This window comes from Pan troglodytes, chromosome 14, assembly GCF_028858775.2.
Source record: "Pan troglodytes isolate AG18354 chromosome 14, NHGRI_mPanTro3-v2.0_pri, whole genome shotgun sequence".
Classification (NCBI taxonomy): domain Eukaryota; kingdom Metazoa; phylum Chordata; class Mammalia; order Primates; family Hominidae; genus Pan; species Pan troglodytes.
This window is the reverse complement of record NC_072412.2, coordinates 53813048-53839804: the sequence shown is the minus strand read 5'-3', so window position 1 is coordinate 53839804 and position 26757 is coordinate 53813048. Positions and strand designations below refer to the sequence as shown.

Genomic DNA, 26757 nt, shown 5'->3' with positions numbered 1-26757 from the left:
TTACTGTATACAATGATGCTACAATTTTTTTAAAGTATGTTCCTCTGACATAGGGCAGGACTATGTATTTGCATATTAAAATTTAGTATTACTTTGGTAAAACTCAAATTCTATTAACACCTATTATGCAATGAATAAATAACATTTTTAAATGAAATCGGTACAGCTACTGAATCCTAAGGGTTTTTATGTTGCAGGAATCAATCTTTACCAGAATGCCTTGCTGTGAAAAAAGTACCAACAATATTGTTATTGACATGTGAGGCAGGGATAAGCAGTAACAGTAATATAAGAAGTAATATTCCAAAACAAGAATGATGAGGAGAGAAAACTGGGACTTTAATAATAGTAGTTGATCAAGAGGTCAGGAGTTCGAGACCAACCGGGCCAACATGGTGAAACCCCGTCTCTATTAAAAATACAAAAAATTAGCCAGGCATGGTGGCAGGTGCCTGTAATCCCAGCTACTTGGGAGACTGAAGCAGGAGAATCACTTGAACCCGGGAGGCAGAGGCTGCAGTGAGCCAAGATCACACCATTGCATTCCTGCCTGGGTGACAGGGCAAGACTCTTTCTCAACAAAAAAATAAATAAAAATAACAGTAGCTGAAATCTACTAATTTTTAACTCTGTTCCAGGCATTGTGCTATTATTGTTACAGATTATTATTTTCCCTATTTTGCTGATGAAAAAACTGAGACACAGAGAACTGAAGTAACTTACCCAAGGTATCAAAGTAAGTGGTAGAGACAAAATTTAAATCTTTTGAAGAATGACTGTATAACCTGAATTCTGCTAGTGCTGCTGCTTCCTGAATAGCAGCAGCCCCTCCCCAACAATTCAGTGAGGGTACTGGGCAAAAAGGAGAAATATCATTCCTTTGATATTTTTCCCAACCATTAAAAAATATAAAAATCATTCTTACCCCATGGGCTACAGAAAAACAGCAGGCAGGCAGTATTTGAAGATATAGGCTATAATTTGCCAGTCCTGCGTTCCACTTTAAAGGAGATTATAAAATAGTGGCCCATGCCTTCAGTGTTTTGGGCTAAAATTCTTGTATAAATTAAAATAGTACTGTTTTTTAGCTTGCCTTGGAAAATTGGAGGATCCAGCAACACTGGACTCATGTTTTAAAAATGAAAACCAAGAATATTCTTTTGTTTTTTGAGACAGAGTCTTGCTGTGTCACCCAGGCTGGAATGCAATGGCGCAATCTCAGCTCACTGCAGCCTCCATCTCCCAGATTCAAGCGATTCTCCTGTTTCAGCCTCCCAAAAAGCTGGAATCACAGGCGCATGCCACCACGCCCGGCTAATTTTTGTTTTAGTAGAGACAGAGTTTTGCTATGTTGGCCAGGCTTATCTCGAACTCCTGACCTCAGGTGATCCACCAGCCTCAGTATCCCAAAGTGCTGGGATTACAGGCGGTGGCTTGCACCTGGCAGGAAAACCAAGAATATTCTTACTTGTTTCATATGCAAAAAGTCCAGCTTCAACAATTCATCTGCTTCAGCCCAGGAGACACTGAATTTGCCTTCTCTGCTTAAGATGCCTAGCACGGCCCTAGGTAAAACTGATAGACAGGAAATTTTATGTCCCAGTATTAAAGGGAGGAAAAAATGAATTGGATAAAGTTATATAAAATGAAAAACTGAAAACTGGTAATGCAAAGCTAAATAGACTAGCTCTCAAAAATCATTTTCCCCAGCATAAAAATGGGTCTGCTTTTGGATACTGCAGAGATTCAAGTGATTTAATTAACAATGCATCTTTTAAATTTTTATATAAAATAATTTAAAACATTATAATCATATATAAGCAGAGAAAATAGTTAAGACTTAAGCTTTATCCTTAACTCATTCTGAAAACAAACAACTTTTAAAAATAATTTGCATCTTGACTGCTCTGCCTATGCAGTACCATTCTTTTACTCCTTTACTTTCTTAATAAACTTGCTTTCACTAAAAAAAAATAATAATTTGAGCCTTAAAGTTAAAAATTCAAATAAACACAAAAATCCACCAAACTTGTTTTTTAAAGTATGAAATTCAACTATGCCAAAAACGGTTTATGCAAATATTTCAAAATTTCAAAGTACAAAATATCCACCACCATACTTAGTATCACTTTCCCAAATAAATGTCCAGGATATTTAACTCAGAAGTGGTATTATATCTAAGCTGTGAAAATTTTATTTCTCTTTTGTCGTATTTATGTTAGTTCAACATCATAAAATTATTGCTGGTAACTTATCAGTACTGAAAGATAAAACATTAAGTGAAAAATCAGAATATATCTCTACCATAAAAACAAGGGTAATTTTCTCCTCGCTACAACTCAAGATTCAAACTTTTCTGTTTAAGAATAAAAAGTCTACGTTCATTCTTACCTGATTTCTCCCCAAGTACAATTATAGAAATACTGCAAAAAGTTTTTTCCTCTAATAAAAGAGCTTAAAGAATGCACAATAATTTAAAATAATCTTGTTCATTCAATTGTTGATAACACTTATAAAATGAGGTTGTATTGTAGATCTCCTTAAAGCTATTAAAAATATGTGTTGTAAGTACTAATTAAAAGGGATAATCACAATTAAGTGGAAATTTTTCAAAAATGATGTCCTTAGTGTTATATCTATAATTTCCAATTTTCAACTTTCAGCTGTCTACTTTGGAAAAGACTTTCATTGTGAAGCACAGCTCCAGTGTTAATACTTTGTATATCATTTAGGCAAAAATCACCTCATTCAGAAATTCAGAATTTGTCAAATCCTTTAACAGGTTTCAGTAACGGTCTAAAGTCCTTAATTTCTTTTCCTTTAGTCTTTAAGCTCTAATAAAATGCCACGTTTGCCAAAAAATTTAAGAGGATGATTTTACTGGTAACCCAAAAAGATTTTTTTTTCTGAGTCTTCCTTTACTGACACTGACATACAAAGCAGTACAAGAAGCTTTAGTTAAATCTAGGAATTCAGGAAGTAGTATTTCCTTTTGGAAAAAGAATGTGGGTTTTGAATAGACACGCCAGACATTTAAGTTATGGTATGATAAAACTAAGAGAAATAAAATCTCCCCCAATGACTACTTAGTACATGTTTCTATGTACATTTACCCACAAGTCAAGATTTGGTAATGCATAATAAACACCTTGTAAGTCAAATTCTAAATTAATTTAAATAGGTCTGTACCATAAACGTATTTGAGATATTTCTGCTTAAAAAATACTTCCAGTCACATAAACCTTTTATATGTCAGAGTTGAATTCCATGAGGTCATTCAGGCTTATTATGCCAAGTATATTATACTCATTTCTGTCTAGTTGGGAAGACTACAATCCTGTGCAATATGCAACCTTGCACACCCAATATGCTACAGCAGTGTCCTGTCAGGGATGTGTACACAGGAGGTCCTGCCAAGGCATTTGGGATGCACAGACGCAATTCATTTATTTCCCAGCACTAAACCCTCAATTCAGATATTAATACCCTCATGGAGAACCAAAATGTAATGTAAAAGTTTCACTGGCCAATATCTGCAAACACGGAATTACATAACTAGGTAATAAGATGCACTTTGGTTAAAGAGAACCAAGCTCTCAATCCCTTGAGAGCATTATATCAACATTACAGTAAATGGCCAGCCATGCATTTTATGTCCCTTCTCCTCACTCCCCAAAAAACACACAAACAAAACCACCACCACAAATGAAAAGCTTAATTATCAAAACCTTCAGTCTTGATTGTGTGAATAGGGAAAACCAGAAAGGGTAAAGAACCAGGGTCTAAACAGCCATTTGTCATGGGTAACTTCAAAACTTATACTGGGTGAGTCGGCCTTCACTTTCTCTCTTGCGCTCACCCTGCCACCATTTTCTCTCCTATATCAGCACTTTACTTTTCTCTCTCCTTTTAAAGAACATCTACAAAGTGGGGTAGAGAGAAAGCAACACTATTTGTCAGCAAAACAACTTGCAGGGATACATATGAAGCAAGCTTAAGCTATTCTGTGGCCTGATACTGGAAAAGGGGTTTCATAAGCAGGCATTGCAACAAAGAGGTGCTGACAACTTCACTGTTCACTGTGAGGTAAACAGAAGTGACAATGTACTTTATTACATAATACTTCTACTCATCTCCTTTCTCTTTGACCCACTGCTACTTGATATGAGGGAAGAATGTAACATGTTAAACACCAAAAGGAAGAAAGGGAATAGTCTGGTTAGAGTGAGGAGGTAGTTGTTATTTTTCACAATTAAAACAATTTAATGTCTGCCAAATATAATTATGTAATCCTAGCATCTTCATAGATTTTTGAAACTGGAAGAATCCTTACAGGCCATCTGGTCCTACCCTCTCATCTTACAGACAGAAAACCTAAAAATTTAAGCCCAAGATCAAGCAGTTATGTAATGACAAAACTGGGACTTCTGATACAGTACATCAAGTATTTTGTTATTTGCAAATATAAAACAATTTCCCAAGGTTCAAAGTATTGCCACAAAAATAAATGAATTGTTGCCTATAGCATAAAACATGTATATAATTTCAAATTCACTTCTGCTACCCAAAATACATCCCATCTTTGCTGTCTCTATAGCTTTAAGAGCTTTATGCCTACTAGGAGAGGAGGAAGGTGAAAACAATTAAGGGGAAAATGCAGGAAAAGAATAAACAGCAAGCTAGTTGAGATAAAACTATCAATAGAAATGGCTATTAGGATTAATAGTTGCTGAAAAGATAAGACTGAAAAATGGGGTAATAGAACTGTTTCTGGAGAGTTCTCACCCTGCAGAAGAAAAAAATAGAAAGACAGGAGCAATGTAAAAGTACTGGAATGCATGTTATATAAGCCAGCTGATTAAAGTGATCAGAATTCTTGTGGCATAAGGTAACAGAATCTGCATTTTAAAACCAGAGCAGGTGGTCCCTAAGAGCACATTTTGGAAAACAATGGTCTGCGGGATATTGTGATCTGGGAGGGTTAAAGATAAGAAAAATTCTTGTTCAGGAGTTCTAGGCCATTAACTAGCTTGGTTTGATTCTTTCAACCAATCAGGCAAAGGAAATGCCCTCGGCAAAACACATTAAGGCTGATTCTGTTCCCAGTCCAGGCAGTCAGACAAGGTGGCTGCCACAGAGCCACCCGCAAGGAGCCAGAGAACATTATGTAATCACTGCCCAAGCTCTGAAATGAAGAGATCAGAACTTCTTTCACAAAAGTCTGTCATTAAGGTTTTCCTTTTCCCGTTAAGCGACTGACTGATTATAAGGATTCTACTTTTAATGTAGAGAAATATTTTGTCATCCCCTAAAGAAGTCTTTCAGCTTATAGCTGGAAAAAGAATTAGTCATTTTTTATCTACCAACTCATCCGTGACTGCTGGGTGGTTTACAAAGACGACTCTGGCCCTCACTCTTTAGTCCTAGTAGTATTTTTCTTTGGATATGGAGGATCTGAGAAAATAAAAAATGGAAAACAAAGCACGGAGCTACCAATGATTACTTATAGCTGCAATGACCACAAAATTTAAATATGGTGAACTCCTGAGCAATTTTGAGAATCTGGCAGAGTCACTATTTCAGAAATGACAAAAATTGTCAGAAGTCAGATTTAATGGTGCTCAGCAAATGTAATTCTGATGTTTGTCCAGAGTTTCAAATCTCCACTACAGCGGAACAGAGAAAAGCTGTCTGAAGTGACATCATCCAATGCTCGCTCACTCTCTCCTTTCTAAATGGAAGCAGTTATATTTGTTAATAGGATTTTTAAATGTATGTGTATATATATATATGTGATAGCATTAAGACTACATATATTTGAGACTGTTGTGACTGGATACTTGACTCTCAATCTATTTTAGGTACAATGAATGTTAGATAAACAAAGAGCTAACATAATAATTTGCTACTGCAATTTTCATCTGTGCATTCCAAACATTTTCTTTAAAGACCAAGATTGTTTGCAATGGCTTCAGGAAAACAATACCAATACGAAAACCAAAACCTTTAATCCTTTTAGGGAATCAGTTCACTGTTCCTATTTCAAGGCAAGGCAAGTCATTTAGAAATCAACCTCTGACGTGTCTGTTTTTATTAGAACATTTCCAGAAAGTAAGATTACCATTATATGCTGAAGATAGATTATATTCAGAATATAATAAATTATAATATGATGTCTAGATTACCATTATATTGTGAATTTTTTACAGTATATTAGTGGCCTATTTTTCAGCAATAATTTTCATTCGTCCATATAAAAACTCCCATTATTCATACGTGGCACACCAATTTTTTTTAAGTTAAAACTAAATTTACCCTACTGATAATAGGTCTTGAAAAATGCTAACAACAACAAAAAAATAAGATAAGCAACATAACACTTTACACTTAATTTCTAATTTTTGCAGCCTAAAAAGGGTCTGGGTAAGAGGCTGTGGGCTTTTTTAACTTATGAGACAATTACACTCATATTTAAGTAAATATGATCGTAACCTACTAAAAGTCAACACAATAACAGCCCCACTTCATGAATTTTCCTAGGATTAAAGGGAGATTTTGTAAAATAAAGGAGAATTTTATTAGGGACCCGGGGGCAAATTTCTCATGTTTAGTTTCACGCAGCAGGAGTCCTCACAAAGACGCTGATATAATTTAAATGCCAACAATTGGTTTTTCACTAACATCCACATAGTCATTACTGGCCTTTACTAGTAATGGTAAGAGACAGCCCAAACCTACTTCGGGCGGACTGTCCCTTCGTCCCCTCTCCAGGTGAAGTTCACCTGCCACTACCGAAGGGCCGTGGAAAAAGGAGGTAAAGAAACGCTTTTAAAATTAAGACGCTTACAGTTGCTGGACTTAGTCCAAGTGCTGTTCAAGCCTAGAAACGAAAGTGGGAAACAACAGAGGTTTAGGCTTGTAATGATGTCAGCCATTTTAGGTACATTATTTATACTGGGAAGGAAGTGCCAAACTCGGTTGTTGTTGTTGTGCCTGTCGCTGCCGGTCCCCAGATCGAACAAGCCAAGTCCTGGCTGCACGCACGCTCCCCAGACTGCACAAACGACCGGGAATTCGGCACAATTAGCCAATCGTTCCGTCTCCAGGCCTCCCAAGCCCCCGACCCCGCGTCAGGCACCGCTTCCAGCACACGCACTTCCTCACAAAGGAGCTGCGGACCCACAGGAAACGGGAACGCCGGGCTCTCTCGGGGACTTGTCCCCCGCGGCGCGAGCCCCGCGCCCGCCACCTCGGGGCGCACTGCCGCTGCAGCCCGCGCAGCCCTCCCCGGCCGGGCCCAGCACCCGCTTCCTCGACCTCCCCGGGCTCGGACCTTGCAGTCCACCGCGACGGCGTCGGGGGGGATGATGAGCGCCTCCTCGCCGCTCTTGGGCTCGTCCTTCTTGGCCTCCTTCTGGGCCAGAGCGGAGTTGAACGTCACCTTCACCATGGCGCGGCCTGGGGCGCCCTCGAAGGGCGGCGGCGGGCTCGGGGCGCGGGCTGCGGGCTCCCGGCTGCAATTGCAGCCTCTACGGCCGGGCTCCGAGAGCGGCTCCGGGCGGCTGAAGAGGTTCGGGAAGCTCCGCGGCGGCAGAGGCGGCTACTGCGGTATGGATCTCGCAGCCTCCCAGCTCCCGCGCGAGGGCGGAGACTGCTCGCACATCCCCTGGGAGGCGGGGCGGGGGCGGGGGCGGGGCCAGCGGCCGGGGGCGGGGTGCTGCGCGGGACCCTGCCCTCGCCCCGCAGCTGGGCGCCGGATCCCGGCGCGCCTCGGAGAGGGATGGGTGTCCCTGTGGGCCGCCTGGAATTTCCAGTTCTGAATTCGCTCCCAACCAGGTTACCTCCAGGCCGAGTGCTGCAGGTTTGTAGCGAAATCGAGTGAACTTTTCCTGAGTTCGCCGGGTACAAGGGACTAACCTTTGGCAGCACCAGACCGCCGCTTCTCTGTACCCTGTCCCCACCGCGAGCCTAAAGGCCGTGGAATTTTTGTGCATCCACATCTTCATTTTCTCACTTATTAGGTAACCGACTCAGTGGAGCACAAACATGTTTAAAGCTCTCTGTCCTTGAGATCTGACTTTATCTTTCACGGACCTCACCCAAGGGCGTTTACCTGGCTCAGACCTGCCTGGTCTTCCTTCCCTCTCTCGGGAGGTCAGGGCCTGTTCTGCCTAGTCTCAGACCAATGTGGAGGAAGCTCTTGGCAGATTCGTATTTCAAACATCTCACACTCGTAAAACGAAATGTTCCACTCTTGTGCGTACTTGGAAAAAAACCACATGCACACTTGGCTGATTTGTGACTCAAAGTACTCGATGACGAGTCCCTTTATTTTTCTGCAAAATGAAAAAATAATTAAGGATAACGCAAAATTCTCATGTTTTGAAGACGTTTCATGTACAACTAATGCGAGGTAGAATACTGGCTCCCGTCGTTATTGCGTTCATTACTGTGTCAACAGACGGCCCCCTTGGACAAATGTGTTATCTTGTATCCTTCCACCCCATTCTGTCCTGGTTCATCCAGAGTTGTGGGTGTGCTCTAGAATGTTACAGCTGTGTCAGCTCTGCCTTGGGCCAACCCTGAAAAAGGTGGGTTCGGTCTGAGATCTTTGGGGATTTGGCCCTGCTCGAGGAGGGAGTTGGGTATTTCCATAGAATGTCAGATCATAAGTCCCAGGGAAACAGCCCAAGATCTCCAAATCCTTCTGTTCATGTATTTCAGAAGCATCCTGGGCTGAGATAGAAACCCAGGCCAGACTTTGAGTTTGCTTTGGGTATTCAGAAATTCCTGTCAAAATGAAATCTGCTCAACCAAGAGGAGGATGAGTTAGGTTCCAGTTCTGGTGAGTTTTAACAGTAGCTAACCATACTTGCAGCAACTTATTTAAACTCCTGGGTCGCCCTTGTGCAGGCATCGGCTCTGTGAGGTTGACTCTATGGACTGGCCTTTCATAGTATCTAATGTTATCTAATTCCTCAAAGTCAACGACTGCTTCCAGCTCCCTAGTTTAATAGGTTCCCTGAGACATTACAGTTGAAGACTAAGTATTTCTGGAAGCAAGATCTGGAGGATTATAAATAATTATATGTACATCCTTCCTACTTCGTTCTGTGTTAAAATAAGATGGTAGAAAAATACTCAAGGCATTTTGCAGTAGATGATAGAGAAGAATCTGGCTGTCATTATACTCCGGGGGAAAAAAAGGAATTACAGAAGAAAATAAAACAAAATTCTTCGTGAACAACACTACTGAACAGACTAGGAAGCTGAGGCAAAGGATGAACAAATGAGGTTGACAGAACTAGAAATCCTCCCCGCCCCAGGATTTCTATTTTGAAAGACTCATGAATAAAAGACCATTCATTATTTTGTGTACTTGCAGTGAGCAACAGTTTAAAATCAGTTGGCAACCGGTCTGGGAATAATCTCGTGGTTTTGTTTCTCCATTTTATCTCATGTGTCTACAGAACTGTGTAGTGCACAACAGCAGGGATAATAAAAGACGCTGGAGCAAGACCAAACATAGCAAATCCAGTCTTGTGATTTAGAAAAGGTTGCCCGTTGACCCTGAAAACTTAGGAGCCAGGGAGGAGGAGAGTCCATGACTCAACAAAAGAAAGTTAAAAACATAGTTATAAGTTACTATTAACTACCAAATGTAAAGGGAGTCTTAGAGGACCTTTGTTTTCCTTTTTTGACGTTGAGTTTGAGAGAGCAAGATGAATCTGATTCCAGCTCTGCATATCACCAGCAACCATGTTTGTTTTTATGCTTACCAAAGGAGGGAGGAAAAAATGGAAGTGGGGAACTGAATTCTAAAATATTTTATTAATAGATTTGCATTATGTGCTTCAACAGGGATTTTTTTTTTTTCTTTTTAGGTTCTTTACATCTCTATTCTGTCTGTTCTTTCTCAAGGAAACAATTCCTTATTCAGAGAAATTTCTTGTGGTTTTACAGAATGATTGGAAAACTTTATTTTATTTTATTTTTCACAAGTATAGGGTCCTTGGTGAAACAACGTCACTGAATATGCCCTTTGAAATGTGCTCCTGTTGCCTCTTCTCTTAACCCAATGTGTGAGTTTAGCTGGTCATCTTGTGGCTTTGTCTGAACTTTCATAAAAGAAGTGTTTCTTCTAGGTGAGAGGTGAAGGCTTTGACTGACCTCTTCAGAGACTTAAGCACTGTTTATTTTTCTTACCGACTTCCTATTTCAATATTATATATGCTTTTCAATTATTTTAATTTATTTTATATAAATTATTTTCATGTAATTTTAAAATAATTTATCATTATTTTCCTTGAACTAGCAGATGCATTTTTTTTTCTTTTTCAAATCTTGGGCTCTATAATATCCCGAGACCCTTTAGGAATTATCCTAATAACAAATGCAGATCTCTTTTGATTTGACTGGCTGTGGCACTTGGGATTTTTGTTTTGCTTTGTGAAAAGACTGGATATGCTCTGCACTGATGAAAGAGAGGGAGAAGCTGGGTGAGGTGGCTCATGCCTGTAATCCCAGCACTTTGGGAGGCCGAGGCAGGGAGATCACCTGAGGTCGGGTGTTCCAGACCAGCCTGACCAAAATGGAGAAACCCCGACTCTACTAAAAATGCAAAAAATTGACCGGGCACGGTGGCTCACGCCTGTAATCTCAGCACTTTAGGAGGCCGAGGCGGGCGGATCACGAGGTCAGGAGATCGAGACCATCCTGGCTAACACGGTGAAACCCCGTCTCTACTAAAAAAAAAAAAAAATACAAAAAATCAGCCGGGTGTGGTGGCGGGCGCCTGTAGTCCCAGCCACTCGTGAGGCTGAGGCAGGAGAATGGCGTGAACCCGGGAGGCGGAGCTTGCAGTGAGCCGAGATCACGCCACTGCGTTCCAGTCTGGGCAACAGAGCCAGACTTCGTCTCAAAAAAAAGAAAAAAAAAATACAAAAATACAAAAAATTAGCCGGGCATGGTGGCACATGCCTGTAATTCCAGCTACTCGGAAGGCTGAGGTAGGAGAATTGCTTGAATCCAGGGGGCAGCGGTTTCGGTGAGCCGAGATTGCGCCATTGCACTCCAGCCTGGACAACAAGAGCGAAACTCTGTCTCAAAAAAAAAAAAAAAAAAAAAAATAGAGAGAGAGAAAGGGAGGAAAAAGATGGAAAAGATGAGAAACACAAACCACAAAAAGAGTGAAATCAAAAGATGGGAAGACAAGCCACAGACTAGGAGAAAATATTTGCAAAAGATGTATCTGATGAAAGACTTGAATCCAAAATACACAAATAACTCTCTAAACTCAACAATAACAAAACAAACCACCTCATTAAAAAATAGGCCACCAAGCCAAGTGCAGTGTCACAAGCCTATAGTCCCAGCTACTCAGGAAGCTGAGGCCGGAGGATTGCTTGAGTCCAGGAGTTCAAGGTTGCAGTGCGTTATGATCGTACCTATGAATAGTCACTGCACTCCAGCCTGGGCAACATAACAAGACCCTGTTTCTATTTTTAAAAATTATTTTTCTTAACAGGGTGTAGTGGTGCATGCTGTATAGTTCCAGCTACTTGGGAGGCTGAAGCAGGAAGATCACTTGAGCACAGGAGTCCCTAAAAATAAACAAACAAATAAATAAATACAAATCAAACTTAAATAAAACAAAAAATCCAGTTCCCTAGTTGCAATAATCACATTTTTAAAAAATGGGCAAACAATCTGAAGAGACCCCTTACCAAAGAACATACACAGATGGCAATTAAGCATATGAAAAGATACTCCACATCTATCTTTACCTGTATCATTAGGGAATTGCAAATTAAAACTACAATGAAATACCCTGAACACTTATTAAAATGGCCAAAATCGGCAACAGCGACCACAACAATTACTGATGAGGATGCTGGGCAACAGGAACGCTCATTCATCACTGATGGAAATGGAAAATGGTACAGCCGCAGTTTCTTACAAAACTAAACACACTCTCACCATAAAATCCAACAATTATGCTCCTTGGTATTTACCCCAAGGAGTTGAAAACTTATGTCCACCAAAAAACGCTGCATATATATGTTTATAGCTGCTTTATTCATTATTACCAAAATGTTAAAGCGACCAAGATATCCTTCAGTAGTTGAGTGGATAAACTGTGGTACTTCCAGATAATGAAATATTATTCAGCACTGAAAAGAAATGAACCATCAAACCATAAAGACGTGGAGGAAATGTAAAGACATATTATTAAGTCAAAGAAGCCAGTCTGAAAAGGCTACATACTGTATAATTCCAACTATATGACATTTTGGAAAAGGCATAACTATAGAAACAGTAAAAAGATCACTGGTTACCACTAATCAGTAAAACGATCAGCGTTAGTGGCAAGGGAGGAAGGGATGAATAGGAGGAGCAGGGAGGATTTTTAGGACAGTGAAACTGTTCTGCATGATACTACAATGGTGGATACATGCCATTATCCATTTGTCAAAATCCATAGAATGTATCAATGTAGGTTCATTGATTTAACAAGTGTATGAGCCTGGTGGGGGCTGTAGACAGTGGGGGAGGTTGTATGTGTGTGGAGACAGGGGGTATATGGAAACTCTCTATACTTTCTTGCTCAATTTTGCTGGGAACCTAAAAGTGCTCAAAACATAATGTTTATTAAAATGAAAGAGAGAGAAATGCACAAAGGTTGGTGGTTGAATGGATAGAACCCACTCAGAGGACTCAGACCCTTGTCTTGTCTGAACCTCACTATGCTTCATATTTTCACTGGTAATACTCTGCAAATAAACCAACTGTTTATAGCATGATATTGGAGTCTAGACTGAGCTGGAGCAGCCTGGTAAGGTTTCACAGAAGAGACAAAATTTTAGTTGGAGAAATGGAAAGGGTTTAGGCAAAGACAAAGGAAATGGAAGAAGAGCCTGAGTGGAGGGAAGAGCATGAAGAAGAGAACTGAGACCAGGAAAGAGGACTGAGGCAAGAGGAGAGAAGCCCCACTCAGGCTGAGGGTGTATGCTGAATAATTGTGGGGAACACAGCTGGATGGGCAATGGAGTGATAAAGCTGCATGTCCTGTTAGAATTAGTAGTATGGACTTTACCCTCAAAGGGACTGTGGAAAGTTTCTGCAAATATCAGTTGTTTTTTACTTTATTTATTTATGTTTTGAGATGGAGTCTCACACTGTTGCCCAGGCTGGAGTGCAATGGTGTGATCTCGGCTCACTGCAGCCTCTGTCTCCTGGGTTCAAGCGATTCTCTAGCCTCAGCCTCCCGAGTAGCTGGGATTACAGGTGCGCGCTACCATGCCGGCTCATTTTTGTATTTTCAGTAGAGATGAGGTTTCACCATATTGGCCAGGCTGGTCTCAAACTCCTGACCTCAAGTGATCTGCCTGCCTCGGCCTCCCAAAGTGCTGGGATTACAGACAGTCATGAGCCACTGCACCCAGCCATGCAAATATCAGTTCTTAAAATAAAAGGCTGCTCTATAAAGATTGATCTGGCTTTCTGAGTGAGTGGGAAAGGAGGAAACACCAGAAGCAGAAAGAGAAGTTCAAATAGCTTCTCTCCTTTTTTATGAGGATAAATGAGATAAGATTCTAATGCCCTTTTATTTATGTTGGAAGAAAGAATACCAAATAAATCCAGCATTACTAATAACAATATCTAATAAACAGTACTTGTGTTTATAAGTCAAGTGACATAAAAGACATATGCACCAAGGCTGGCAGAACATTGTAAAAATCTGTCCTCCTTTGGTTGAACCTTACCAAGTGTCCTACTGGGCTTCATCCAGGAAGGCTTTGAACTTCCAGGCAAATGGCATAAAGGCATTGATGTTGTCATAGCCATTCTTTTGACAACAAGGGTTGTAGGAGGAGACACTAATATTTATCATGATTGCATTTATAATAAATATGTGGCGGGGGTGTGCGTGCGTGTGTGTGTGTGTGATCTAAACTCCTCTATACGTTTCTTAAGGCCCTCCATAACCTTGCGTGGTGACATCCCACCAAGCCAACCTTATATCTCTCATGTACTCTCTCCACTCTGTTCTGTCCAGCGTTTAGTGTAGGAATCTGCCTTGCTTATTATCTTTATCAAAATCATTACTCTAATTAAGATAGAGAAAGCATGTAGCAAATTTTGTTATAACAAAAGAGGAATATTAAGTTAGTAAGAAGAAATTTCTTTCAGTGGGTTTCTTAGAAGATTGATCAAATTTCCAAAGTACCATTTTCTTTTTTCCCCATTTTTCTAAAATGAGATAAACCTGACACATATGTAGTAGGACACATAAAGGTTCCTGAAGGCAGATTCCATCTAATCTTGATTTTTAAAGATGTATCAATTACCCTAAGATCTAATTTAAAGTCCTCATGTGATCCCTAAATATTTTTTTCTTTTCTTTTTTTTTTTTTTAACATTTTCCCCAGAGCTGGGACAAAAGCAATGGTAACTTTATGTGAGTTGCTATGAATTATTTAACATTATGGCACTTTAATGAAAAAAGAAAAGGTTATCACTTAACCTAGACTCTGAAAATATCTTTTAAAGTGTGGATGCTTTCATCAGTGGAACGTATGAAAATGTACATTATTTCCTGGAAACATTTGATAAATCTAATTGTTAACTAACTTTAAAATTTTGCCCAGAACCCTTATGAGAAAGACTGACATAGACTAACCATGGTTATATGATATACCACATCTTTAAATATATACATGATATACCACATCTCTAAATATTTTTGTATGTTATATCTTGGACAGTTGACACTCCATATCTATGTATTCTGTATCTGTGGGTTTTGCATCCATGGATTCAACCAACCAGGGGTCAAAAATATTTGAAAAAAAAAAAGGATGGTTGTGCCTGTACTGAACATGTACACACCTTTTTTCTTGTCATGGTTTTCTAAACAATACAGTATAATAATTTATATAACAGTTACATTGTATTTTGTATTATAAGTAATCTAGAGATAATTTAAAGTATATAGGAGGATGTGCGTAGGTTATATGCAAATACTATGCCATTTTATATAAGGGACTTGAGCATCTGTGGATTTTGGTATCTGAGGGGAGTCCTGGAACCAGTCCCTCATGGATACTGAGGGATGACTGTATTTTGTAAATACTTATTATATCTAAGGCATATGTGCAATTTAAATCTAAGTCAAAATAGGAAAAAAAAGTGCTGGTCAGGAAATCAAAAAACAAACTTGGCTGGCATGGGAAACTCAAATTTCTGAAAACCATAAATTTGAAGTCTCATCTTCTCAGACTTAATAGCCAGAAGACTTTGCCTTGTGTTCAAACAATGTTCTAGCTAATAGAATCAAAGAACTGGAAAAAAAAAAAAAAGGCTTTAAGATGACTTCTGATAGTTCTTTTTCTGCCTAGTCCAAGGACAGATTGCAACACAGTCTAATGGGAAGATCATGCTTATTTAGACAGACTTCGTTTTTTTTTTTTTTTTTTTTTTTGAGCCACAACAAAATTACTTTTCTTATGATCATTTAACAAAAATACTGAAAAAATCAAGGAAAACTTGAACTATTTTTATCTCCAGAAGAGCTGTGGTCAATGGCAGCTATAGGTGGTCAGACACTAAAGTGATCTTTCCAATTTGAGACCCCAAGACACATTGCATCTGGCAATAGTTATTAAGCAAGAAAAACATTCATAAAGCAACATAATTAATGGGATTGAAACAGTAAGAGCTTTATCCCACATTTAGTCTTCCTGGCTTCTGGGTGGTATGCAACCTAGCCATAGATACTGTTGAGGAGACTGTTTTCTATTAACTCTGGGATCATTTCCTAGTCCAACATGATAGACTATGCCTAGTTAAACCCATCCCCCATATTCCCAGCCCTTAGTAGACACATAGACCAGGAAAGGCCTTACAATGAGTTATTGACAAACCCTTAGAAGTGACTGGCACAGTGAGTCTGTGTTGTCCAGACTCCTTGAATCATTACCTAGGGAATGCGGGGGTATTGCTTGTACTTGAAAGGTACGTCTCTCAAACTTGGTGAAAACTGCAAGATCTTTGGGTTGATGCAATGAATTTGTTCTCCTGGGTTCTGCCCCAATACTTCCTGTTTTAAAATTTCTAAAGATTTGTTTTGATGTTGAAGAAGAGACTATTAAACAAATGTGTCCCCTTAGTGAAGTGATAGCTGTAAAGCAAATTGGGAGGTTATAACCAAAGGAGCTCCAGGTGGGATGAAAGTATATGAAATGAACTGTGCTGGGTGACCCATGCCTGGAACCAAATGAAGCCTGAAAGAAGTATGTTTGAGACCCCTCCCATTATGGATGGCTTCCTACAGCACACGTCAATACAAAGGGGATTATTTTATTCCCAAATCTGCCTGGGTTCCAGGCTAATTTAACCGACTTGTGAAAGAATATGAGAAATGCATGGGCCGGGAGCGGTGGCTGATGCCTGTAATCCCAGCACTTTTTTGGGAGGCCGAGATGGGTGGATCACAAGGTCAGGAGTTGTAAACCAGCCTAGCCAATATGGTGAAACCCCGTCTCTACTAAAAATACAAAAATTAGCTGGGCACGGTGGCACACACCTGTAGTCAAAGCTACTTGGGAGGCTGAGAAAGGAGAATCGCTTGAACCCGGGAGGCGGAGGTTGCAGTGAGCTGAGATTGCGCCACTGCACTCCAGCCTGGTTGACAGAGCGAGACTCCATCTCAAAAAAAAAAAAAAAAAAAAAAGAGAAATGCAAACAAGTCCACCAAAACAAGAGAAATCTACTTGGATTTTTACTTTGTTTGTTTTAGATGGAGTCTTGCTCTTGTTGCCAAGGCTGGACTCAGTGGCACGAACTCAGCTCACTGCAACCTCTGCCTCCTGGGTTCAAGTGATTCTCCTGCCTCAGCCTCCCAAGTAGTTGGGACTACAGGTGTGCACCACCACGCCTGGCTAATTTTTTGTATTTTCAGTAGAGACAGGGTTTCGCCATGTTGGTCAGGCTGGTCTTGAACTCCTGACCTCAGGTGATCCACCCACCTTGGCCTCCCAAAGTGCTGGGAAGATTTTTACTTTGAATCTGGTATAATCAACTTCCTTGTGCTTGGAATTATTGAATTACAATGAGAACATATACCCAAGATAAATTCGTATTTTGAGTCAGAAAGCATCTAAAAAGACTGTTTCTGTATAATCTTTCATCTGCTTTTCCTCTGGCTTATTTTCAGAAAAGGGAGGAAAGTTTTGATTTACTAAAATTCCAGAGAACAAAGATACAAATATTTACGTAAAAACTCCTTTTTGAATTTTTAAAGTTTTCCTTAGAGGAGGTTTTAGATAAAAATAAGCACAGTGTCAAGATATACCTTTGGAAGGCCAAGGGAAATTCAGCATGTTAAGTATACTATATTATACATAATATAGTATATTATATAAATATAGTATATTTATATGTAGAGAGAAACATGGAAGTTTCTCCTTGGGATACTTGGGTTTGGTTGATCGCACAGCATAAAAGGCCTATAAATTCCATCTTAGAGAAAGTGCATGACCTAAAGCAGAAATAGCATGTTTAACTGCCATTTGCTTTAAGAGACCACACACAGAGGGGAAAAAAAATTATAAAAGAGAATCTGATCAGATGCTAAAAGATATACTAAGGAAGTAGTCTGCTTTTGGTTTCACCAGTGAAAATAGCTAAGGAATAGAAAATAGTCAGTAACTCCCTTCCCTTTCTAAACACTCAGGGGGCCATTTTTAGGCACAGAAGGATTAGAGGAATGAACACAATAAGACATTCCCTAAGAGAATAAAATTACATGGACCTGCAAATAAACCTCTACTCAACAGAAAAGAAACAAAAATCGCTAGTGTTTCAAGAAATACCCATACAGTCAGGAACTTCTTCAAGTAGTCTAGTCTCAGTTAAAGTCCAGTGAGTCACTAAATGAGGGGAATAATACCTCAGTGTAGCTATGCACTGTTAGTATTTGTCCCACTTGACTCTTTTAATGCCTTTGTCTTTAGTACTATGGGTCATACTATTGAGGGAGCCTGCTGTTTCATGTATATCTTAACTAGTTTTTCCTTTTTTTGGGTTGATCCATTTTTAAACTTTGATATTCGTCTCTTTCTGAAAGTGAAACTAACTACGTTTTGCGAGGAAAAAGGATACTCTTGGAGGCATAGTAAAACATTGCGTTATAGTCATTACTAAGAAATTGCACAACTATCATTCTGAGATACCAGCGCTAGTTTTGTTGTTTTTTGTTTTGAGGCTGATGGAGCCTTACTCTATTGCCCAGGCTGGAGTATGGTGACGCGATCTCGGCTCACTGCAACCTCCGCCTCCCGGGTTCAAGTGATTCTCCTGCCTCAGCCTCCTGAGTAGCTGGGATCACAGGCACTTAACACCACGCCTGGCTAATTTCTATATTTTTAGCAGAGACGGGGTTTCACCATGTTGGCCAGGCTCAGACTCCTGACCTCAGGTGATCCGCCCACCTCTGCCTCCCAAAGTGCTGGGATTACAGGCGTGAGCCACCATGCTGGGCCCCCAGCGTTAGTTTTATGAAGAATTGGACTGTGTATAACAGAAACAAACACATATATACTGCAAACTTGGAGTCTTAATGGTATTTAATCAAAAGCAATTCAATTCACTGTTTAAAAACCTTTGCCACATTACCTATTCACTTTATAAAAATCAAGTTCATCATCATGGAGATGAAAAAGGTTTCTTGTTAATGGCAAGTAAGTGGGTGGCTGCAGAAGACTGTGCAAAGATACAGACATAAAGGAAGAGAGAAATTGGGCAGAGAGGGTGTGGGGTATGGGAAGTAGAAGAAAGGACACATGTCATTAAGAACAAGTCGTTCTGTGAAACAGGAATTTGAACTAATAAATCCTGTTGTCTAATGGAATGCACCCAAGAAGAAAATAAACAGCTCAGCTGGTTGAAGACAGATTTCTAAGAAGTTTTTCTTATTGAGTACCCAAGGGAAAGCCAGTATTTCAGAAGCTCTGGTGTCCATGGTCAAATGGTATTTTCAAACAACTGTGGAGAGAAGTCAAGATGCATACACTTGGAGTCATTAAATAATGAGGAAGACAAGGTGGTGAGAAATCATTGCTAAACTGCAGTTCACCCCGTGCCTGCCAACAGATACAGAGCAGACAAGCTTGTGTTCCTGAGGTTACGCTGCTCTCATTTAGAGCACCACTAAGCCAAATGAAGAATATTACTTATATATAGCAGACTCTCCCTCAGGGAGGAACCCGAGGAAAGTCACAAAAAAAGTGGAGGAAGCCGAAAGAGTGTTTTTAGTCTCACACATCCTGTACTTTTTTTTCAGCTGCTATTTTGAAAGATAAACATTACATTTGTGGTTGAGTCGTCTTCCAGGTTAGAGAAAACAAAACAATATGGTTGTGAAAAGAAGAGGCCTGTGATGGAGCTAATGACCTTGGAAAGGCAGACTGCTTTCCTGGTTTTCAAAACAAAACAAACCAAAACAAACCATTTTTAAAAAGTGGTTGAACAACGGTAAAGCCCTTGCATCTATCTCCAGTGCCCCTAGGCCCCCAGCTGGTTCTAGAGTGACCTAGACACAAAGATGCTCTGTCCAGTGTGAGCAGAGGAATGGCATGCCGTCCCTGTATAGCCACATTCCACCTTCAGCTTTCATTCGATTGGCATTTTGTAGGCAGGAAGTTGTGTTCAACTCAGGTTTTATTGAAACTAGGGCATTTCTATATTCTTCTTAATTTGAAAATGAAAGCAAATTTTATTTAGGAAGCTAGTGGAGTTTTCTTGTGGGTTTGAAGGCAATCTCACTTTACCAATGGGTCAATTCCATAGATCCTTTTATTTCCTATTAGGTACCAAAAGTGGCTCCTACTTACTATATCCAAAACCCTGCTGTCATCACACAGGGCACCGCTAAAGCCTATAGTCAGCTGAGAGATCAGAGAATTTGAGAGGAAGAAACCAACCTATATGGCATTAGTAGAGCAGTGGGTGGAAATGCCTGCTGGTCTAGATATTATTGGGCCTCCTTGAGAAATTACTCAATATGACTGATAACATGTGTTGAAAGGTGTTGCAGAGTGGCTTCCTTTATACAGTCTACAGTGGAATTGACTTGTAATGGTGCCATTAGGTTGGAATTGGAAGACAGATAGGGATCCAGAAGACCCCAGATGCATGATTCTTAAACCTCCCAATAATAAAGTATATTGTTGATTGGCATTGTGTTAGGATTCCTATGGCTGCTCTAACAAATTATCACAAATTTTGTGGCTTAAAACAACTGAAATTTATTCTCTCACAGTTCTGGAGGCAAGAAGTCCTAAATCAGTGTCACCAGGCAGAAATCAAGGTACTGGCAGAGCTGTCCTCCCTCCAGATGCTCCAGGTGAGAATCTGTTCTCTGCCTTTTCCAGTTTCTGACATTCTTTGGTTTGTGGCTTTATCACTTCATTCACTCCATCTTCAAATTTTTCTCTGCTCCTTCACATCATCCTCTCTCTCTCAATCTCTCTCTCTCTCTCTCTCTCTGTGTGTGTGTGTGTGTGTGTGTGAGAGAGAGAGAGAGAGAGATCTCCCTCTGCTTCTCTCTTATAAGGACATTTATAATGACATTTACAGCTCACTGGATAATCCTGGATAATCTCCCCATGTCAAGATTCTTAATCACATCTGCAAAGACCCTTCTTCTATGTAAGGTAATGTTTATAGTTTCTAGGGATTAGAACCTTATATCTTTGGGATCATCATTCAGCCTACTATAGGCATGCACTCTGTTCTCTCTCACATACATAGTAACACTCGATATATATACTAGGAGTCATCACTGGACGACTTGGAGAACACTAACTAATAAGTGCTTATTGAGCACCTGCTCTGTGCTGAGCTCTGTCCAAGTTGCAGCAACAAAACAAAAGAAGTGTGAAACACAACCTCTGCCTTGAAGTAAAAGACAAATATGGTTGGAAGAAAAGACTCATACACAAGTGACATAAATAGAAACTCTACAAAACAGAAGATAGTCATATAGTATAGATTATAAATGCTATAAGAGTTCAGATAAAGGAGATCTTTATTTAAAAAGAATAGAAAATATTAGCAATTTTAAAGCCTGCAGTTTTTCAGAGACAATCTACATTTTTCACTATTTGGGGAGTTCCATATAAAATTACTTGTAACACCTACAAGGCACAAGTGAATAAAAAACTGGATGATTAAATAACCTTAGTGGTATTATTGACTTTTGCAAAAGCTTGAAGCAGTATCTTATATCCAACTGGTCATCTTTGTTATTAATTATAATTGGATGTTGATGATACTCTGTATTGAAGTACAAATTGGTTTGTAGAAGATGAATTTCTTTCTTTCCTTTTTTTTTTGAGACAGGGTCTCACTCTGTTGCCCAGGCTGGAGTGCTGTGGTGCTATCACAGCTCACTGAAGCCATGACCTCCCAGCCTCAGGTGGTCCTCCCCCCTCAGCCTCATGAGTAGCTGGGACTACAGGCACATGCCACCATGCCCAGCTAATTTTTTGTAATTTTCTTTGTAGAGACGGGGTTTTGCCATGTTGCCCAGGCTGGTCTTGAGCTCCTGGGCTCAATCTATCCACCCACCTTGGCCTCCTAAAGTGATAGGCTTAAAGGTGCAAACCACCACGCCCAGCCGGAATCAGAACTATCGATAAAATGGGGCATATTACCAGAAACAAGATGTATATGCTTGAAAGTGTTCAGTGGGCATTGTGGTGGATGTTCAAACACTCATTCCAGTCCAATTATATTGCCACGTATTTGTTTCTGTATTGGGTACCTACAAGGAGGAGATAGTCCCTTCTTCCTCTAGACTTTGCCATATCTGGATATGATGCTTGGGATTACTTAGCCACTTTGCTACCAATATTTGCAAATCTAAGAGCTGGATAGAACTTGGTGTATGATGGCATTACTGAAAGGATATATTGAGCAACTGCAGATTTTGCCCTGTTCAGACCTCTTATTAACTGAGTTAAGACAATTCCTTCTTCTTTAAATCAGTCTTTATTTGGTTTCCTAATATTGTACTACACAGAATATTAACTGATACAAAGTATAAACATAAAGAAACCGTATATGTCTTAATGCAATTTTAAAAAGACAAAGCAACAAAATACAGAATTTATATGAAAATATGTAACTGCTAGGAATGGTTAACTCTTAAATGGGATTTATTTGGTATTTATTATAGGTTGGACATTGGACTAAATTCTTTATATATACTAACTAGTTTAATCTTTACAGTACTTCTAATTAGGTGGTTACCATTATCATCCCCATTTAGGAGATGACAAAGTATCTGTTGTTAATTTGCTAGTAATTGGCAGAGCCAGGATTAGACCCCAGGCAGTCAAATTCTAGACTCTAATTCCAGGCACTGTAATTCCAGTGCTCTAATACATTATGCTAGACTGCCTCTTGCTTCTTTATTCCTCTCTGATTTTTTTTTTAAGTGGCTATTGGGCCAGGTGCTATGGCTCATGCCTGTAATCCCAGCACTTTGGGAGGCTGAGGTGGGTGGATCATGAGGTCACAAGTTCGAGATCAGCCTGGCCAATATGGTGAAACCCTGTCTCTACCAAAGATACAAAAATTAGCTAAGCATGATGGCGCTTGCCTGTAGTCCCAGCTACTTGGGAGGCTCAGACAAAAGAGTTGCTTGAACCCGGGAGGCAGAGGTTGCAGTGAGCCAAGATCATGCCACTGCACTCCAGCCTGGGCAACAGAGTGAGATTCCATCTCAAAAAAAAAAAGTGGCTATTTCAAATAATTAAACAAATATATGTCAACATCCCAAATTGCACTCAATAGGTGGTTAAAACACATATATATGCTGTATCAGTTATCTATTGCTGAGTGTACTAATCTGTTCTCACACTGCTAATAAAGACACACCTGAGACTAGGTAATTTATAATGGAAAGTGGTTTAATTGACTCACAGCTCAGTATGGCTGAGGAGGCCTCAGGAAACTTACAATCATGGCAGAAGGGGAAGCAAACACATCCTTCTTCACATGGTGGCAGGAAAGAGAAGTGTCAAGCAAAAGGCGAAAAGCCTCTCATAAAACCACCAGATCTCATGAGAACTCACTCGCTATCACAAGAACAGCATGGAGGTAACTGCCCCCATGATTCAGTTACCTCCCACTGGGTCCCTCCTATGACACATGGGGATTATGGGAACTACAATTCAAGGTGAGATTTGAGTGGGGACACAGCCAAACCATATAATTCCATCCCTGCCCAAATCTCATTTCCAAACATTTCAAAACATAACCATACCTTTCCAACAGTCCCCCAAACTCTCAACTTATTCCAGCATTAACGCAAAGGTACATGTCCAAGGTCTCATCTGAGACAAGGCAAGTCCCTTCTTCCTATCAGCCTGGAAAATCAAAAGCAAGTTATTTATTTTCTAGATACAACGGGGGTACAGGCATTGGGCAAATACACCCACTCCAAATGGGAGAAATTCACCAAAACAAAGGGCCCAACAGACCCCATGCAAGTCCAAAATCCAATAGGATTTAAACCTTATAATGTTCCTTTAGCCCTGCCAAATGCTGTGTTCAAAATTTTTAATTCTTTTTGAGGTTTTTAAGTTAGCATTTTTTTTACATTGTGACTGCATTTTTCCCACTTCACAGCTGAGTTCCTATTTGTATTGTCTCATGTATAAAAGTGTCATTAAAACTTAACCAGTCATTAAACCTTAAAGTTCCAAAATGATCTTCTTTGACTCCATGTCTCACATCCAGGTCACACTGATGCAAGAGGTGGGCTCCCATGGCCTTGAGCAGCTTCTCCCCTGTGGCTTTGCAGGGTACGGCCCCCAACCTGGCTGCTTTCACAGGCTGGCATTGAGTGTCTGCAGCTTTTCCAGGTGCATGGTGCAAGCTGTCGGTGGATCTACCATTCTTGGGTCTAGAAGACAGTGGCCCTCTTCTCACAGCTCCACTGGCCAGTGCCCCAGTCGGGACTCTATGTGGGGGCTCTGACCCCACATTTCCCTTCTGCACTGCCCTAGCAGAAGTTCCCCATGAGGGCTCTGTCCCTGCAGCAAAGTTCTGCCTGGATATCCAGGCATTTCCATACATCCTCTGAAATCTAGGCAGAGGTTCTCAAACCTCAATTCTTGACTTCTGTGCACCTGCAGGCTCAACACCACCTGGAAGCTGCCAAGGCTTGGGACTTGCAACCTCTGAAGCAACACCCTGAGCTGTACCTTGGTCCCTTTTAGCCCCAGCTGGAGTGGCTGGGATGCAGGGCACCAAGTCCTGAGGCTGCACACAGCAGGGAGGCCCTGGATGGGCCCAGGAAACCATTTTTCCCTCCTAGGCCTCTGAGGCTGTGATGGGAAGGGCTGCCATGAAGGTCTCTGACACGCCCTGGAGGCATTTTTCCCCATTGTCTTCGTGATTCGCATTTGGCTCCTTGTTACTTATGCAAATTTCTGCAACTGGTTTGAATTTCTCCCCAGAAAATGTATTTTTCTTCTGCATTGTCAGGCTGCAAATTCACTTCTTAAATGCTTTGCTGCTTAGAAATTTCTTCCACCCGATACTCTAAACAATCTCTCTCAAGTTCAAAGTTCCACAGATCTCTAGGGCAGGGGCAAAATGCCAGTCTCTTTGCTAAAGCATACCAAGAGTCACCTTTGTTCTAATTCCTGGGAAGTTCCTCATCTCCATCTGAGACCACCTCAGCCTGGACTTAATTGTCCATATCTCTATCAGTGTGTTGGTCAAAACCAACAAGTCTCTAGGAAGTTCCAAACTTATCACATCATCCTGTCTTCTGAGTCCTCCAAGTCTCTAGGAAGTTCCAAACTTTCCCACATTTTCCTGTCTTCTTCTGAGCCCCCCAAACTGTTACAGCCTCTGCCTGTTACCCAGTTCCAAAGTTGCTTCCACATTTTTTGATGTCTTTACAGCAGCACTCTGCTCTTTATGGTACCAATTTACTGTATTAATCTGTTCTCACACTGCTAATTAAGACATACCTGAGGCTGGGCATGGTGAGTCACACCTGCAATCCCGACAATTTGGAGGCTGAGATGGGTGGATCACCTGAGGTCAGGAGTTCAAGACCATCCTGGCCAACATAGCAAAACCTCGTCTCTACTAAAAATACAAAAATTAGCCATGCATGGTGGTGCATGCCTAAAATGCCAGCTCTTGGGAGGCTGAGGCAGGAGAATCACTTGAACCTGGGAGGTGGAGGTTGCAGTGAGCTGAGATCACACCACTGCACTCCAGCCTGGGCAACAGAGCAAGACTCCATCACAAAAAAATAAAAAATTAAAAAAAGACATATCTGAGACTGGTAATTTGTGAAGAAAAGAGATTTAATTGACTCACAGTTCCACAGGGATGGGGAGGGCTCAGGAAACTTACAATCATGGTGGAAGGGGAAACAAACACATCCTTCTTCACATGGTTCAGGAAGGAGAAATGCCAAGCAAAAGGAGAATAGCCCCTTATAAAACCATCAGATCATGTGAGAACTCACTATCACAAGAGCAACATGGAGGTAACCACCCCCATGATTCAATTACCTCCCACCAGGTCCCTCCCACAACACAGGGATTATGGGAACTACAATTCAAGATGAGATTTGGGTGAGGACACATCTGAACCATGTCACTCAGTAACAAACCAGCCCCAAATTCTGTGGTTTACAACAAAGACAATTATTTATTTATCTTGCCCATCAATCTTTAATTTGGGCAAGGCTCAGCAAGGATGCCTTATCCCACAGCATCATCAGGGGTGGCTGGTTTGGGCACTGAAGGATATCCCTTCAAGATGACTCACCCACGTGGCTAGCAAGTTGCTGCTGGCTGCTTACCCAGCACAGCCTAGGCTGAAAGCTGGGGCCCTCGGTTGTGCTACACTTAGGCTTCCTCATTGGCTTCTTGGGCTTCCTTACAGAATGGTAGACCAGTTCCAAGAGCAAGGGTATTAAAAGAACCCAAGCAGAAGTTGTTTTGCATTTTATAACCTAGACTTGGAGGTCACACAGTGTCAGTTCTGTCAGTCACAAGACCAGACAGAATCAAGGAGAACATAGATCTCACTTCTGAATGAGAGGAGTGTCAAAGAAGAGCATGTGGGTTGTTTGGTTGCTGCAGACAGATTGGAAGAATATACTCTGCCACAAACACTTTTATATATGAGACAATACAGATAGGAAGTCAGATGTGAGATGGGAAAATGCAGTAACAATGTAAAAAATGCTAAATTAAAAATCTCCAAAAGAATTAAAAATTTTGAACAGCGTTTGGCAGGGCTGAAGGTACATTATAAATTGGTTTAAGTTTTTTTGAACACTTCTTGATAGTATTCATACTCTGAAATAATATAAAAATATGGAAGCATTCTAAATACTAATAAGAAGTTAGTAAACATGGTGATTCCATATTGTTTAATAATTATATGGCTAGTAAAAATGGCAACTTTGTAAACTTATAAGTAAATGGACACACTAACAAAACAACACAAAAATAGTATGCATAAAGTACTAGAATTGTGCAACAGGTATATATATATAATGACAGATTAGACGTGAATAGAGAACAATAGAAATATAATTGAATGGTCATTGTGTTCTTTTTTCTATGAACTTGCTTAAATATATGGTACTAATAAATGATTTTAACACACTATATAAATTAAATGTATCACAAACTCCAAAAATCATAA

General features: G+C 40.3%; 2 protein-coding genes across 5 annotated transcripts in view; one reads left to right on the top strand and one right to left on the bottom strand.

Annotated features, from left to right (window-relative positions):
- The window catches only part of ITM2B (integral membrane protein 2B), a 28698-nt gene extending 21065 nt beyond the window's left edge, over positions 1-7633 (bottom strand). Inside the window, 1 exon segment of the mRNA NM_001098547.1 lies at positions 7334-7633. Coding sequence (NP_001092017.1) covers positions 7334-7450 — 117 coding nt within the window. The 5' untranslated portion in view covers positions 7451-7633.
- Positions 7634-7777: 144 nt separating this feature from the next.
- Positions 7778-26757, top strand: part of MED4 (mediator complex subunit 4) — a 180155-nt gene continuing 161175 nt past the window's right edge. For 3 of the 4 annotated variants that reach the window (XM_063792522.1, XM_054664926.2, XM_063792525.1), the window contains exons 1-3: positions 8725-8845; positions 20324-20407; positions 20641-20717. The gene's annotated coding sequence lies outside the window, so the exon portion shown is untranslated. Of the gene's footprint in view, positions 7862-8724; positions 8846-20323; positions 20408-20640; positions 20718-26757 lie in introns of those variants that run through there. The other variant, XM_063792527.1, reaches the window with a different exon arrangement.